Source organism: Paramormyrops kingsleyae, chromosome 3 (assembly GCF_048594095.1).
Source record: "Paramormyrops kingsleyae isolate MSU_618 chromosome 3, PKINGS_0.4, whole genome shotgun sequence".
Classification (NCBI taxonomy): domain Eukaryota; kingdom Metazoa; phylum Chordata; class Actinopteri; order Osteoglossiformes; family Mormyridae; genus Paramormyrops; species Paramormyrops kingsleyae.
Window position 1 is genome coordinate 17,191,972 of NC_132799.1, and position 16,617 is coordinate 17,208,588.

General features: G+C 50.1%; 1 protein-coding gene across 24 annotated transcripts in view; it reads right to left on the reverse strand.

Annotated features, from left to right (window-relative positions):
• The window catches only part of LOC111848816 (neurexin-1a), a 249,977-nt gene that overhangs the window by 92,032 nt on the left and 141,328 nt on the right, over positions 1–16,617 (reverse strand). For 3 of the 24 annotated variants that reach the window (XM_023821130.2, XM_023821128.2, XM_023821127.2), the window contains exon 1: positions 13,756–15,041. The exons of 20 other annotated variants lie outside the window; for them this stretch is intronic. In XM_023821130.2, the coding sequence (XP_023676898.1) occupies positions 13,756–13,963 (208 nt within the window). In that variant the 5' untranslated portion in view covers positions 13,964–15,041. Of the gene's footprint in view, positions 1–13,755; positions 15,043–16,617 lie in introns of those variants that run through there. One more of the 24 variants, XM_023821129.2, reaches the window with a different exon arrangement.

The window sequence follows — 16,617 nt, forward strand, 5'->3', positions numbered from 1 at the left end:
CTCCTTCAATGAAATCAGACGGTTTGGCTGCAGTTATTATAGGTACATCCATCTAGGAGGACACAGGTACCATGCAGGGGTCACAAGGTCTCGGCCTGGGGGGTGGGTAATACAAGAAGCGTCACAGAGCAGCCGAACGTAACACCTGTAGGGGGGGGTGAGTTACCCCAGTGAGACATAAGCAGTATGCGAATCACATTCATTTTTAATAACAGCCTTTACTTAAGTAGCTGAGGTGGCTCACAGCAGGGACAGTCTGCTTGCTGGGAGGGCATGTTCTGCTGCGAGGAAAACCTGAAGACACATCCGGGCCGGAGGGCCGAGCCCCATCCAGAGCCGGTGGCCCGCCGGTGCTTCGGGGAGCGTTAATATTTAATGAGGACGGGGTCAGCACCGCTCCCCCTCTCAAGGAAAACATGCAAATGGGAGCCATGCTGCTCACTTGGACTCGCAGGGAACATTCCCGCCTCGTCACAGAAATAGCGGGCCGAGGCTGAAACGACCTGCCAATTAAATTTTACACATATCGCTCCCGGCAGCGGGGAAGAAATGCCTGTGACCTCTCCATGACGACGCTCCCAATATTTCCATATCTCCCACTACAATCCTGAGTGTCCGTGATGTGTAAGAATAATATCTGTAACCTTTTTCAGTCTGCACCCAAAGAATGCTCTATAGACTAAGGCCGCAATACAGTTCGTAAAAAAAAAAAAAAAAACATTATTTGAATAATAGTCTTCCATAATCCATCCATCTATTTCTAAGCACCTCAGACATAAGGTCACCGTATCATTATCACTTACTGTAATTGATTATTATTATAATTATTATAGGGTGCCGACTGAATGCATCCTATCTCACAGCACCCAAAGGCACATGCATGGAGGACCACTGTTCCAGCACAGAACCCTCATCCCTGGATCGGTCTTATCTGGATCAGCCCCAGATTTTAAATCATTACGGCATGAATGCCCCACCTGGGGAGAAACTGTAAGAATATGCATGCTGCCCCCTGAAAGTTCTACCCAGCCAGCCGTTTAAAGGGTGTAGACGATCAAGCCAGTGTGAATATTTGCTACTTTCACCATAATTAAAATTCCACCCCACCCCCCCCTCCACCCACAAACCTGCTGCAAACTGGGTTTGGCGAGGGCCAGGATAGGGAAAAGGTTGTTTAATATGTCCTGAATCATGTGGGCTCATAGGTACCCTCTGCATGTGACCTACAAACAATGGTTTGCCTCCCGAATGGGGAGCAAAATTGCCTTCAGTCCCTGCCGGATCTTTCCAGACCACCAGCACTTTGTAGCGCTACGTAAACGCCAACATCCCTGTGCTCTTAATGCTGCACTATTATAGTAGGCACAGACTAACCACCACCCTCCCCGTCCTGGCAGAAAGCCCATAATTATACCTATGAAACAAAACAAGGAGCCTGTACAGTGATGCCAACAGCAGTGCAAAGAGGGTTAGTGGGGGTTTACTGAAGCAGCGAGTTGGGGGGCGTATGGGGGGGGGGGGGGGGGGGTTTAGCAAGGCCACCAGCAGCACAGATGTCCCACTATGTGCACACAAGAAAGCCACCCCCCCCATCCGATCAACACAGTGTGCCAGGATCAGCAATGTCAATACACAGATCAATAAAGCTCCCCCAGAAAGGGGGGAGAGGGGGTAAACAAAAGGAAGAGAGAGACAGATTACAGGACCCCCCCCTGTTCTGCAGGACAGAAAGACAAGAGTGCGAGTACATAGAGAAACAGCCCTTCTGGAGCGTCCACCCCCCGGCACCCCACCCCACCCCAATACACAGTACAGCCCAGAGCAGATAGTCGTATCTGAGACTGACTATGTTTAATGACATGACAGTGACAGTGGTGATGAGCTGTGATGTTTGGATCCCCCCACCCCACCCATCAGCTGATGAGAGCAAAATTAATCTGACCATTAGAAGAGAAGCCCCGCGCTAAATTACACCGCCTGTTTAAAATCTCCCACATGGTCTTGCACCTGCGTCTAAAGCACAGACCCAGCTAGTCTTCCAAATTAAACAGGCTGCGAGAACTGCAGGGACGCGTTTTGGGCTGCTCCCCTTGGGCTTGCGGACATGCCGGGGACGCTGGCTGCCTCTCCCCGCCTCCTGGCACATTAAGATTCGGACGGGCTCCTGGAGTCTGGTTGGTGCGGGCTGCCTGTCTCGTACCTTTCTGAGCGGGACGGCTGGAGGTGCCCCCTTCCTCAACCTTTCAGCAGCGGCAACGATCTCTGTCTCCCTTCCGCCGTGCCCCTCCTGCCGCGCCCCCCACGCTCAGTCTGCATATGATGCAAATGAGGCAGGTTTCCGCGGTGAGGCCTGTTCGCCCTCCCCAGATTGCCTGCGCGTCAAAATCCGCTGCTCTGATCCAGCCGGCTGTCGCCTGGTCAACGGCTGTTATTATTCTGGTTAATGACTGACGTAACCCCATTGGCACGGATCAGCGGGAGAAGACCAACATGGAGACAGGGAAGCGTGTGGCAAGCACAAGTGCATGATGGGAAGAGGCAAGGCACCTAGCCGGAGAGCTTCATGTGCTGTCGCTCCCAGGCCTGTAGAGGGTGCTAAGTGAACACCTGGATCTGGTGAGATTACTAAGCAATACAGCATAGTTAACCTCCTCAAAACCATGAGTGCAGCAGTGACACTTATCTAATAGTCCACCTGGGGGAGGGGGCTGACACCTGCAGTATTCCACTCCCCTCCCCTCCCCCATTAGCCACAGTTATTAAAGTCTCTCTCTGTCAGCTCCCCCCCCCCCCCCCAGTGATGAATGACCTGGCTCGTTGTAGCAAAAAGCCACACCTGCCACCACTGCTGGCTGAGATTATCATAATTAAGGAGCCCAGCTAACGAGGTGGCTTCCTGTCGTAATGATAGCCCTGGCTTTGGGGGTGTGGGGTCAGCATATTAACCCCCTCCCCCAATTTTATCCTCCTGGGTGCATCCATTTTGCTTCTGATCCATCTTATTTTTACATTTTCAATATTAGGTTTGTACCCAGAAGCTGCTTGTGTTAAACATCAGGCTTCCGACTGAACTTTTAAAGACTGAACAAGAGTTTCCAGACAGTCCTTGCACACCTAACCAAAAAAGGGTTTTAATCAAACATAAAAAATGGCCACTTCTTTGCTATGCTTGCCACTTCTAGTGTATGCAAAAACCTCACCCAAACAGCCCTTTCCAATGGTACCCATGTCTGCAATAAAAACACCCCCTCTTTCTGGGAACGTCTCCCTAATGAATGGTTTAAACTGCACTGTGATGTGATGAGGTGTAGGTCATTATTCCCCCACACGGTTATCGGATTGGGCCAACACATTCACCGAATTCAGTGACGACTAATCTGTTTGTTAATCAGATGTATCTCAGCAACCGCGTCGAGATGCCTCTTGTGTTTATAGCATGTCTGTGTGTTTGTTTGTTGGCTGCTTGGTTTTATGCGTTGACAGATGTGGTAAATATTCACAGTTCAAATTATAGAAATGAGGGTGGTGGGGGGGGGGCAGAATGGCATCAGCAGCTTCAATGCCCCTGAATCCCCCCCCCCCCCCGTTTTGGCTGACACGCCGACCTCGTGTTAAACAAGTCTCTTTTCCTGCATCCTCATTTACTGACATCATCTGCCAAAAGCAGCAGGATCCTGGCAGTTTCATTCCACGTGCAAGCAGTGCTTCATTTTCAACGCACTGAGCTAGACCTCCTTCCAGAAAATCTAGCTCTTCCAAGGGGGTGCTTTGGAGTTTTGGCTGACCCGGAGTTTCATGGGACAGGGTGAACTTTACATTTAATGATTTAAAAAATGTTTTAAAAATGTTTTAGTGCTGCAAAAACGGGACAGCCGTTCACTTCAAAGCATTATAGTGCTCTGCCCTGTTAAAGGGTTCTGCATGAAGATGATCACTCAGTATGGTTCTGAGAATGCCCCTTTAATGGACTCCCATGAAGAAACTCCAGCCTTCCAATCAAGCGGCTGGCTGCCTGGCTAGTTGGGCAGCTCTGGCTTTAACCGGCCTGTAGCAGTGTATCTGTTTCATTGCTGGAGGGAGAAGGAGATGGCGGGGGGAGTTGAGGCTGCCGTCCAGGACGATCCACAGCTGTGTGGAGAAGATACCACTGCAGGTGCGCCTGGTGGTGCCAGGGTCTGACTCCTTGTTCACTGGATCCACAATATTTGAGGGGATTTTCGAGGGGAGTGAAGGGGACCCCTTATCAGAGTCCTGTTTGCACATGGACACGCCCCCTAATAACGTTTGGTGAGGATAGCGAAGAGGGGGCTGCACGTGACCCGCTCACTCCCCATCCCTCCTGCCTACTCACGCTCATCAATCCCCAGGGAAAAAGCTTGGGGAGGGGGTGGGGGGCACTTGGCGTCTGTGTGGGACGTGTGAGATGACTGTGCTCCCCTGCACGGTGCTCTCTGTAATCCCTGCCCACGAGACGTGGCATGTGTGTCAGGCCGGAATTAAACAGCCGGCTCTCCCTGGCTGCCGCTGGCTTGCTTTGTCAGTGAAGCCTCTGCTGCTAAACGATGGGATGTTATTTAATTAGCCACATAGCTTAAGGAAAGGGAGTTGGAAAAAAAAACAGAGTGAGGATATATATATATATATATATATATACAGAGAGAGAGAGAGAGGACGGGCTCAGGGAGAATTGGTTGGGGAGGGGGAGTGGTGCCCCTGAACAGCTGGATCTCAGATTGGTGAATTTACACTGCCCACCCCGTAGCCAAAAGAGCTCATGCGACGCTCTGGCCCATGCGGTGAGACCTGGATCTAATCTTGGCACAAATGGCAGACAATTAAACGGAAGCAGAAACCAAGAGATGGGGGAGGGGAGCAGGGGGAGAGATCAGGTGAAACACATGTAGCGCATGCATCCCAATGCCGAGATTTTATCACCATCTGCCAAAAGCCCTGACACAGGGGAAAGGACAAGCTAGGGTGTGTCAATTCCCCCCCCCCCCTTCCTATTAGCTTGAATTAGAGCCAGCTTTGGCTGTGTTACCACTCCGCCGCAGGAGAGTGATTGAAAACCCAAAGATAGGAAGCGTAAGACACAGCAGGGTTTTTACCCCGTTGGCATTTTTGGTTTTTGTAGCTTCTTTCTATTATTTTTGTGCTCCTTGAGATTACACTGGAGGATGACAGCAGGGGGCGACAGCTAAAAACATTCCCAAAAATTCCCTCTTTAACGCGGCTCACAGACTGGGACCGGAAAACACAGAGTGACCCACCTGCCGGTGGTCAGCTCATTTCGGAGTGATGAGCATTTCCTGGGTCTCCATGAGAGCCAGCCATGGCTGAATTGGGCAAGTCTGGCTTTATTTGTGCCTAGGACATTTACAGATGTCTTTGTTAGTGTCATATATTGAGAGTGGTTAGGTAAGACTTAAAACTCAAATGCAGAAGTGCAATTCATTATTTTTCAGAGAATTTACTCTCTCACCTGACCTTCAGTGAACTAATTAGGATGTGGATACTGGTTTCCCAGGTGCCAAGATGTTCAGTCTGATGAACTCGCCTGTACGGAGATTTTCTGTTTTCTCTCTTAACGAGCCCTCAGTCTACTCCTTAGGTGTTGACAATTCATATTGTCAGCGGACCAAAACGAAGCCGGGGCGGCTCAATCGACAGCTAGCAACCGCCTGGTAACGATTGTACAGAGACCGGCAGCTCCGGGGGGGTGGAGGGACTCAGCTCAGCATGAGCACAGACACAGAGCCTTGGAAAGGATTTCTTCATCTATCTGCTTATTTCCTCGGTCTCCCGAGGAACTCCAAGTGGGTTCTAAGAATTTGATCTCAGGCTAAGTGGACAATTCCATTGTTGCTGAACATTCACAAAAAAACACAGAGCAATGTATGCAGCATTTAAATATGAAGGATTATACCTCATCTACACCTTGGGATAGGGAGAATGGGGAACAAAAGGAAGAGTGAAGAACAGGGATAGAGAGAATGAAGAACAAATGGTAGTGAAGGATGAGGATACAGAGAATGTAGAATAAACGGGAGAGTGAGGAATGAGGATAGAGAGAATGAGGAATAAACTGGAGAGAGAGGGATGAGGATAGGGAGAATGAGGAATAAACGGGAGACTGAGGGATGAGGATAAGGAGAATGAGGAAAAAACGGGAGAGTGAGGGATGAGGATAAGGAGAATGATGAATAAGTGGTAGAGTGAGGGATGAGGATAAGGAGACAGGAATAAACTGGAGAATGAGGGATGAGGATAGGGAGACTGAGGAATAAACTGGAGTGAGGGATGAGGATAAGGAGAATGATGAATAAGCGGTAGAGTGAGGGATAAGGATAAGGAGAATGAGGAATAAACGGGAGAGTAATGGATGAGGATAGGGAGACTGAGGAATAAACTGGAGAGTGAGGGATGAGGATAAGGAGAATGAGGAATAAAAGGGAGAGTGAGGGATGAGGATAAGGAGAATGAGGAATAAACGGGAGAGCGAGGGATGAGGATAGGGAGACTGAGCAATAAACTGGAGAGTGAGGGATGAGGATAAGGAGAATGAGGAATAAACGGGAGACTGAGGGATGAGGATAAGGAGAATGAGGAATAAACTGGAGAGTGAGGGATGAGGATAAGGAGAATGAGGAATAAAAGGGAGAGCGAGGGATGAGGATAGGGAGACTGAATAAACTGGACAGTGAGGGATGAGGATAGGGAGAATGAGGAATAAACGGGAGAGTGAGGAATGAGGATAGAGAGAATGAGGAATAAACTTGAGAGTGAGGGATGAGAATAGGGAGAATGAGGAATAAACTGGAGACTGAGGGATGAGGATAAGGAGAATGAGGAATAAACGGGAGAGTGAGGGATGAGAATAGGGAGACTGAATAAACTGGAGAGTGAGGAACAAGGATAGGGAGACTGAGGAATAAACTGGAGAGTGAGGGATGAGGATAAGGAGAATGAGGAATAAAAGGGAGAGCGAGGGATGAGGATAGGGAGAAAGAGGAATAAATTGGAGAGTGAGGGATGAAGATAAGGAGAAAGGAATAAAAGGGAGAGTGAGGGATGAGGATAAGGAGAATGAGGAATAAACAGTAGAGTAATGGATGAGGATAGGGAGACAGGAATAAATTGGAGAGTGAGGGATGAGGATAAGGAGAATGAGGAATAAAAGGGAGAGTGAGTGATGAAGATAAGGAGAATGAGGAATAAACGGGAGAGTGAGGGATGAGGATAGGGAGACTGAGGAATAAACTGGAGAGTGAGGGATGAGGATAAGGAGAATGAGGAATAAACGGGAGACAGGGATGAGGATAAGGAGAATGAGGAATAAACTGGAGAGTGAGGGATGAGGATAAGGAGAATGAGGAATAAACAGGAGAATGAGGGATGAGGATAGGGAGACTGAGGAATAAACTGGAGAGTGAGGGATGAGGATAAGGAGAATGAGGAAAAAACGGGAGACTGATGGATGAGGATAAGGAGAATGAGGAATAAACTGGAGAGTGAGGGATGAGGATAGGGAGACTGAATAAACTGGAGAGTGAGGGATGATGATAAGGAGAACGAGGAATAAATGGGAGAGTGAGGAATGAGGATAGAGAGAATGATGAATAAACTGGAGAGTGAGGGATGAGGATAGGGAGACTGAGGAATAAACTGGAGAGTGAGGGATGAGGATAGGGAGAATGAGGAATAAACTGGAGAGTGAAGGATGAGGATAAGGAGAATGAGGAATAAACGGGAGACTGAGGGATGAGGATAAGGAGAATGAGGAATAAACTGGAGAGTGAGGGATGAGGATAAGGAGAATGAGGAATAAAAGGGAGAGCGAGGGATGAGGATAGGGAGACTGAATAAACTGGACAGTGAGGGATGAGGATAGGGAGAATGAGGAATAAACGGGAGAGTGAGGAATGAGGATAGAGAGAATGAGGAATAAACTGGAGAGTGAGGGATGAGAATAGGGAGAATGAGGAATAAACTGGAGACTGAGGGATGAGGATAAGGAGAATGAGGAATAAACGGGAGAGTGAGGGATGAGAATAGGGAGACTGAATAAACTGGAGAGTGAGGAACAAGGATAGGGAGACTGAGGAATAAACTGGAGAGTGAGGGATGAGGATAAGGAGAATGATGAATAAGTGGTAGAGTGAGGGATGAGGATAAGGAGAATGAGGAATAAACAGGAGAGTAATGGATGAGGATAGGGAGAAAGAGGAATAAATTGGAGAGTGAGGGATGAAGATAAGGAGAAAGGAATAAAAGGGAGAGTGAGGGATGAGGATAAGGAGAATGAGGAATAAACGGGAGAGTGAGGGATGAGGATAGGGAGACTGAGGAATAAACTGGAGAGTGAGGGATGAGGATAAGGAGAATGAGGAATAAACGGGAGACAGGGATGAGGATAAGGAGAATGAGGAATAAACTGGAGAGTGAGGGATGAGGATAAGGAGAATGAGGAATAAACAGGAGAATGAGGGATGAGGATAGGGAGACTGAGGAATAAACTGGAGAGTGAGGGATGAGGATAAGGAGAATGAGGAAAAAACGGGAGACTGATGGATGAGGATAAGGAGAATGAGGAATAAACTGGAGAGTGAGGGATGAGGATAGGGAGACTGAATAAACTGGAGAGTGAGGGATGATGATAAGGAGAACGAGGAATAAATGGGAGAGTGAGGAATGAGGATAGAGAGAATGATGAATAAACTGGAGAGTGAGGGATGAGGATAGGGAGACTGAGGAATAAACTGGAGAGTGAGGGATGAGGATAGGGAGAATGAGGAATAAACGGGAGAGTGAGGGATGAGGATAGGGAGACTGAATAAACTGGAGAGTGAGGGACGAGGATAGGGAGACTGAGGAATAAACTGGAGAGTGAGGGATGAGGATAAGGAGAATGAGGAATAAACAGGAGAATGAGGGATGAGGATTGGGATACTGTCGGAGAGAGTGATCACCCCCCCCCCCCGGCCGCTGGCCCACAGAGTATGAGACACGCGCTGTTTTACTTGCAAGGGTGCACACCGCAGTGTAGCTACAAGGGTGTGGCACCACGAGAGGGTTTATTTATACTTTAAGGTGATCAGGTTACATTGTGGGTGTGAACAACATTTCGAGTGGGATAGAATGGGATGTGGAAGTGGGAGTGGAAATAGGAACAATAGAACGTACAGCAGAGGTGGGCTCGTCTGCTGCACGTGATAGAAAATTACTGTTAAGCACTTACACAGTTGCCATATAAAACAAGTTATACATTCATAAGAATACACATGAGTGATAATATATACACAATCTCAACCTAACAGATACTGAGGAATAAACTGGAGAGTGAGGGATGAGGATAAGGAGACTGAGGAATAAACGGGAGATTGAGGGATGAGGATAAGGAGAATGAGGAATAAACAGGAGAGTGAGGGATGAGGATAGGGAGACTGAATAAACTGGAGAGTGAGCGATGAGGATAAGGAGAATGAGGAACAAATGGGAGAGTGAGGAATGAGGATATAGAGAAAGAGGAATAAACTGGAGAGTGAGGGATGAGGATAAGGAGACTGAGGAATAAACTGAAGAGTGAAGGATGAGGATAAGGAGAATGAGGAATAAACTGGAGAGTGAAGGATGAGGATAAGGAGAATGAGGAATAAACTGGAGAGTGAAGGATGAGGATAAGGAGAATGAGGAATAAACGGGAGACTGAGCGATGAGGATAAGGAGAATGAGGAATAAACGGGATATTGAGGGATAAGGATAAGGAGAATGAGGAATAAACGGGAGAGTGAGGGATGAGGATAGGGAGACCGAGGAATAAACTGGAGAGTGAAGGATGAGGATAAGGAGAATGAGGAATAAACGGGAGACTGAGGGATGAGGATAAGGAGAATGAGGAATAAACGGGAGAATGAGGGATGAGGATAGGGAGAATAATGAATAAGCGGTAGAGTGAGGGATGAGGATAGGGAGAATGAGGAATAAACTGGAGAGTGAGGGATGAGGATAGGGAGAATGAGGAATAAACGGGAGAGTGAGGGATGAGGATAAGGAGAATGAGGAATAAACGGGAGAATGAGGGATGAGGATAGGGAGAATGATGAATAAGCGGTAGAGTGAGGGATGAGGATAGGGAGAATGAGGAATAAACTGGAGAGTGAGGGATGAGGAAAAGGAGAATGAGCAATAAACGGGAGAGTGAGGGATGAGGATAGGGAGACTGAGGAATATGACTGAAAGAGAGGCACCAGGAAGATGTATCTTTATGAATTGGTGCAGGGTATGATTCATCAATGACCAGATGGGAGACAAGCTCTCTCACTGAAACCCGGCACGAGAGGGGGGCAGTGGGGTCTCAATGGAGGGCCTTCTGGGGTCAAAATAGCAACCGCCGCAAAACAGAAAGAATTAACACAAAGGGAAAGAGAACTTTAGCTGTCAGAGAGCAGTCGGGTGGTGGGTATAAATACGGGGATGGAGGTTTGATGGAATTATGCAGCATGTAATAATGCAGCTGGCTTATGAGCACCTGGGCTGACTGATGTGGGGGGCAGCGGGTTTGTTCAGGAGGAGGCAATCAGCATTATTCTTTTGCATTGTTTAGGGATAGCCAAGCAAAAGCAGTATGCGACTTGGCATGGGTGGTTCTGGCAGGAGTAACCAGATTATGCTGCTGTGGTGACTGTATAATGCATTATGTAACCACACCAGCCTACTGACACACGGCGCACCTTGACTGTGGCCTGCCTGACACACGGCGTCTCTCCACTTAGGCTGCCTGACATGCAGCGCTCCTCAACTGCGGCTTGCCTGATTAACAGGGCACACTTCGACTGTGGCCTGCCTGACACATGGCACACCTTGACTGCGGCCTACCTGATACATGGCACTCCTCCACTGCAGCCTGCCATACACACAGCGCACCTCCACTGTAGTCTGCCTGATAGTCTGAAAATACTCCATTCCCAAGAAGCCTTTAATAAATAAATAAAGGAAAAAAGGGTAATGTCATCGTGTGGAGGCCATTCCTGGGGTCCTTATCAGCTAGAGCCTCTCAGGTCACTGTATTCCTGACCCCCCCTTTAATCCCCTAATTTCCCATCCTCTGCCACCCCCCAAATTCGTTTCCTCGCTTGCAGTGAAGGTATAGGACATTAAAACTGATTAAAGATTTTAGGAAACAGAAGCCAGAGGCCAGAGGGTTGACAGGGGAAAAGAGATCGGGGGGGCATACCAACGTGCTCCCGGAATGGGCAGCCCCCCTCCAACTGACTACAGCTCTACGCTGTGGATCACTGACCTCTAAATCCCCCCACCCCACCCTCGGTGCTCTTTCATAACACTAGAGAGGGAGGACAAAATAAAAAAGGGATGAAGAAGGAATGCAAAGGAGGAAAAGCTCATCCGGAGGTCAGGGCCTTGTCTCCCTTTCAAGTCCCAGCTAATTGTTTCAAAAAGCACATGCCTCATGCACCCCCCTCCCCTCCCCTCCCCTCCCCTCCCCTCTCAGCTGCATACACTGTGCTCCTCTGGCTAAATCCCACTGCCGTGCTCGCCACTGATAACGGGCACAAATGCTGCGCACGCTTCCAGCCGCTCCGTCGGCATGTCCATTTCCACACCTCATCCACATTTCTGGAAGCTTGTTTTTTTTTTTTTTTTACTTTGCTTTTATTTTGGATTTTAATTCACTCCACCACCCTAAAGATCCACACTGAATGCAGCCAGTTGGGAATGGCTACAGCTTTTTGTTTCCCAGAAAGGACAGTTGAGGGCGCCCTGCCTCCCATGTCGCACAACGCCTGGTCCCACTGAAAATTTGCTACTGCAGGCAGACAGGAGAAAAGCATGGATGGCGAGAGGAAGATCAGGCGGAATGATCCACTTTATTCCCAGTCAGGACCCTTCCCTTCCTCTTACTCTCCTAGCTGCCCCCCTCCCCAGGCCTCTGCCCCTGGTATGGCTCATAGAAAACGGACCGAGGGGCAATGTAGGAAAGATAATCTATTCTGCACGTCTTTGCTAATGCGGTCCAAACACAAACACGAGCACGCCCAAATTACCCATGCTTCATCACATCATAGTCTGATGTATTTACTGGTCCGCCACCAGGGGGCGACAGTTTTTTTTTTTTTAAAGTGATATCCAATAGGTTTATAATGAAACTTCCACATTAAACGCTGCATCTACCCCCCTCCCCCCAAATGCTTGAATTGTGCCCCCTGTCTGAAAAGACGACAGAGGGGAGGAAAGGGGGCTTTTACGAGGTGCTGGCGGCAGCATTACGGGGCCAACCATCTGTGATGTCGACCCGTTTACCCTTACCGCAAAGGACGGCGTCGAAATCATACGTGGAGAGCCAGGTGTGATTACGTAAGTATGCAAATGAGAGGCGCGCAGAAGCCCAAAGCTGGATCTCGACAAGCATCTCCAGACACGCGTACCATAGGAAGCTGGCTCCACCGTTACCCAAGGAATACGTGCTGATGCAGGGTACGAGGTCGTTAACGGGAGGAAGATTTGAAGACAGACAGACCGGAAGGGCACGGCACAAAAAAACGCAAATAATTCATAGTTTTCATTTTAAATTTTTAATCACCAGATTAGCCAGCCCTGCCCCTCCCTCTAGTGTGATATAAGACTGGGAGAAAATTACCCCCTGGGGGAAGCTCAAAGTAGAGTCAACGGCGGGCGTCAAAAGCTCCGTCTCACCCCGGAGGCTGTGAGCTGCAGTCCACATGCCCGGCCATTGCGCTCGCTTGCCTGCTCGCTCACAGATGTTTTTTTAATTTGCTTCCAGCTCCCGCTAAATCCGCAGCACCAAAGCTGAAACTCGTACATTTTTAACCGCACTGGAAGTCCTACGTGTTTTAAACACCACAGAGAAACCTGAGTTATCTCAGACATGATTTAAAGTCACACTTTTCGGGGGGATGGGAATTATTATTAATGTGGATGCAAAAACAGATAACGACAGCGGCTCAGACTTGGGATAAATGAGACTGAGGTGGGGGAGAGGGGCACGGGAGACCTTGAGCCTCCAGGAAAATCCAAACTGAGCATCCTAATTGCCTCCCCTGCCGTCTCAGCAGGACATAAAAGCCGCCATTGGCTGCCCTGCGCACCCTCCAGGGCTGTGCCTGTCATCGCTCGCCCGGCCTGCACCTGCACGCGAGTTGCTGAACCTAGGGGCCAGGATGACCCCCCCATGCAAAAGAAAAAGCACCCGGACAGCCTTGCACATGCACGAGAGTGACCGACAAGCGAATATATAGCAAAATAAAGACCATAGTCATCTTCTTCTCTCAGGCACACACGCGCCAAACAGACCCGGCCATGCGCACGCACACACACACACACACACACACACACACACACATGTGCGCTGACAAACCCTCTGTATCACAATATTAAAGGCAATCATCTCCACCAGACACTCACACAGACACACACTGCTGCCTCAGAGGGGCAAAGCCTCCATAGCACAACACGCCTCTATTTCCTCCATGGACACACACATACATGGCAGGTCCATCTCACTCAAGCAGCTCAAACAGAAAAGCAAATTGCTCCCTCTCAATTTCAAACGCATATGTAGATAGAATCCCACACTGTAACCAGAGAAAGCCCACGGCAAGGATTAGATGGGAAACAAGGATGGGGGGGGGGGGGGGGGGGGTCACAGGTGAGCCAGGCAGATCGCTGCAGGTCACAGGTACACCGAGAATGTAAGAGTTGAAGGAGAGTGGTACCCACCGTGCCCTGCCCGCAGCGAGGCGGGGGACCTGTGAATGGAGACCGGCGTGGCGTGGTGATGCTTGCTCCCATGGCCCAGATGGCCGTGGTGGCCGCCCCCCCCCAAGCCCGCCCCCGCTGCCAGGGGCAGCAGCCAGAGGAGCAGGTGGGCGACTCGGGCTAAGAGCCGCCACAGGGGGTCCCGGACCGGCAAGCGGAGCGGCGGCATCTTCCCGCGAAGCGAGGCGGCGAGGGGGGGGTCGGTTGGCACTGACCCCCTCAGAGGTGATGGGGCATGGCCCTCACTGGCGCACGGCCCCCCACCCTGCCGAAGCCCCGCTAAGCCGCGGGAAGAGGAGGAAAGGGAAAAATACCAGGAGGGATGGGAGCGTGGAGGGAAACCGGCGTCCTCTCAATTCACAGCTTTCCGATCGCAGACGCGCGGATGCGCGGAGACGGCAAACCACAGAGACACGTTCATTATGATCCCGAAAAAGCCCAAGGAAAATGGGAACGCAGAAAAATCAAGAGACGCTTAAATGAAGGGAGCACAATCCAGTCTCTATCGCTCCATCCTCCCTCTACCGCGCTCCTCTGTCCTTATCTGGCAGTCCGGAGAAGCAAATGCAGAACGGGAGAGAGAGAGAGAGAGAGAGAGAAAAAAACAGCCCCAAAGACAGCAATCCACTTTAGTAGGAGAAGAAAGCAGAACAACAAGCCTAGATGAAACCCCAGGACACAGAGCCCGAACCTTTCCTCAAAGCCGACAGACCTCCCACAATTTCAGGTTTACTCCTTATCTGAGAAGACATCCAGAAGAATCCGGGGCGGGGAGGGGGGCAGCGTCTTGGATTCGGTGGTGGGGGGGGGGTGTAGAAAGAAGGAGAGGAGGGACCTCCTGAGGACGACAAGCCTCAGGAGTCACACCTGGGGGGTCCGTTCAGCCCACGGCCCACTCTGCTAGTTCCCAGTAGCGTCCTGGTGGCCTGATCCTGGCGCAGGGGCACGCATACACAGCCGCGCGGCAGCCCAGCGAGGCAGCCCAGCGTCGACGGCGGCAGGGGGCTGCGGCGGTGCTGGGAAAAGACACAGGAGAGTGCCGGGAGGGGGACCGGCAGAGAAAGCCGAGTGTAGGGCCAGGAGTGGGTCAAGGAGGCGGCTATGCAAATCGGCAGGCTCCACGCGGTGAGCAGGACGGCATCGCAGGGGGAAGCGGCGGCTTGGACAGGGAGCGCGAGACGCTCTGGCGCAGGTCCGCCGCAGCTCCGGCACGCAGACACGCTGCAAGAGTGAAGCGAGAGGCAGAGCGGCGCAGCAATGTGGGCCAGGTCTCCCTCCCCTCCTGCCCCCTCCCTCCTGCTCCTCCCTTCTTCCCTCCCTCTCTCTCTCTCGGCTGAGCAGAATGCGCTGATGTTCCCTCTGCACTCCACGTCGCTGTCCTCTCTGCTGCTTTGGTCCTGAGGCTAGACAGGCTTTTTCTTTCAGTTTTTCTTTTTCGTTTGGGGGGGTAGAATCAGAGCCATCCCAGCACAACTCATCATGGTCTGGCTTGTGAGCTGGCAGCTGCAGTCCCCTTGTGGTACATCCACAACATCCTTAGGACCACGTTCTGGCTCCAATACCCTCGCGGCCCCTATGCTGAGCAGATTGTCAAGGCAACTTACACCTTGGGGGGGCACTATGCATACACATGATTTTCCACAGAGCACCCAGCCCACCGCTTGGTCACTGGGGATGCCAGCGGCAATGGTGAGGGCCACCCGGGGGGGGGGAGAGCTTACCACCATGTCTGGAGGGAGTATTTGTCGGGTAATTTGGCAGGAAGTCGGGAAGAGTGGGGGGAGAGAGAGCCGCAGAGTTTCACATGCATAAAAAGAAGTCAAGTTAGCGAGCGTGACAGGGACTCGAGCGATGCTGTGCCCCCCCAGTCCCCCCTCCCCTCGTCCTCAGCTTCCAGACTGTCTGTTTCCATATCTGCAGAAATCCGACACAATGTCCCCCTCGCTCCTGGCAAAAATAAATAATACTCAATAAAAAAAATGCGCTGCATTAGTCATTCCCGCCGAGGTTAGGGTAAAAATACATTGGAAAAGAGGCACGTCTCTCAGAGACAAACCAGCAGCAGCTCCGAGGAGAGGATAGGGGGAAGGGTTAAAGATGTACCCGGGGGGGGGGGTTGTCCTCACACTCGCATGCCAGATGGACAGGGTATCGAAGCCCAGCGATGCGCTTTGTACTAAGAGCTAAATTTACACCATTCTAATCATATATTAACTTTAAAGGGCTATCTGGGAAATGTGACAGCTAGACGCAGCACGGAGTTAAATCCGGGGGTTATAAATATGTAATGATACAGAGCTCAGAGTGAGTACTGAGGTGTAAACAAAGATGCCGGCTTCACTGACAGTCCACAATATAGCTATAACCCAAAAATCAGCACATACATCAGAGCTATCACTACACTGTCAACATTACCTGGAAATGTACTACATATGTCAGTTCAAGGGGGAGGGAAGATTGACATAGTTAATTAGTTTAAATACTGTACAGCTAAGAACCCTCAAAGCAGTGCCATTACACTGGACCTCTCAGTCAAACGAGTCAAGCCCTTCCAGCTATTAAAACAGTTAACAGCCTAATGAAATTAAAACCTGCCACTGCCTTTAATTTCTTTACATGCAAACAATCCACCGGCATCATATAATCAGCGATATGCCCTCATCTACATAATTGCGCCTAATAATGAGACCTAACACTGAGCGGTGGCTGCGGACGCAAGTGATCCGAAGCGAGGCGTTCTGGCGTGTTAACGAATGCCCGTTGTAATGATAAATCCTCACAATCAATATAGCCATTTAACTCCCCCAGAACACATACAGAGTG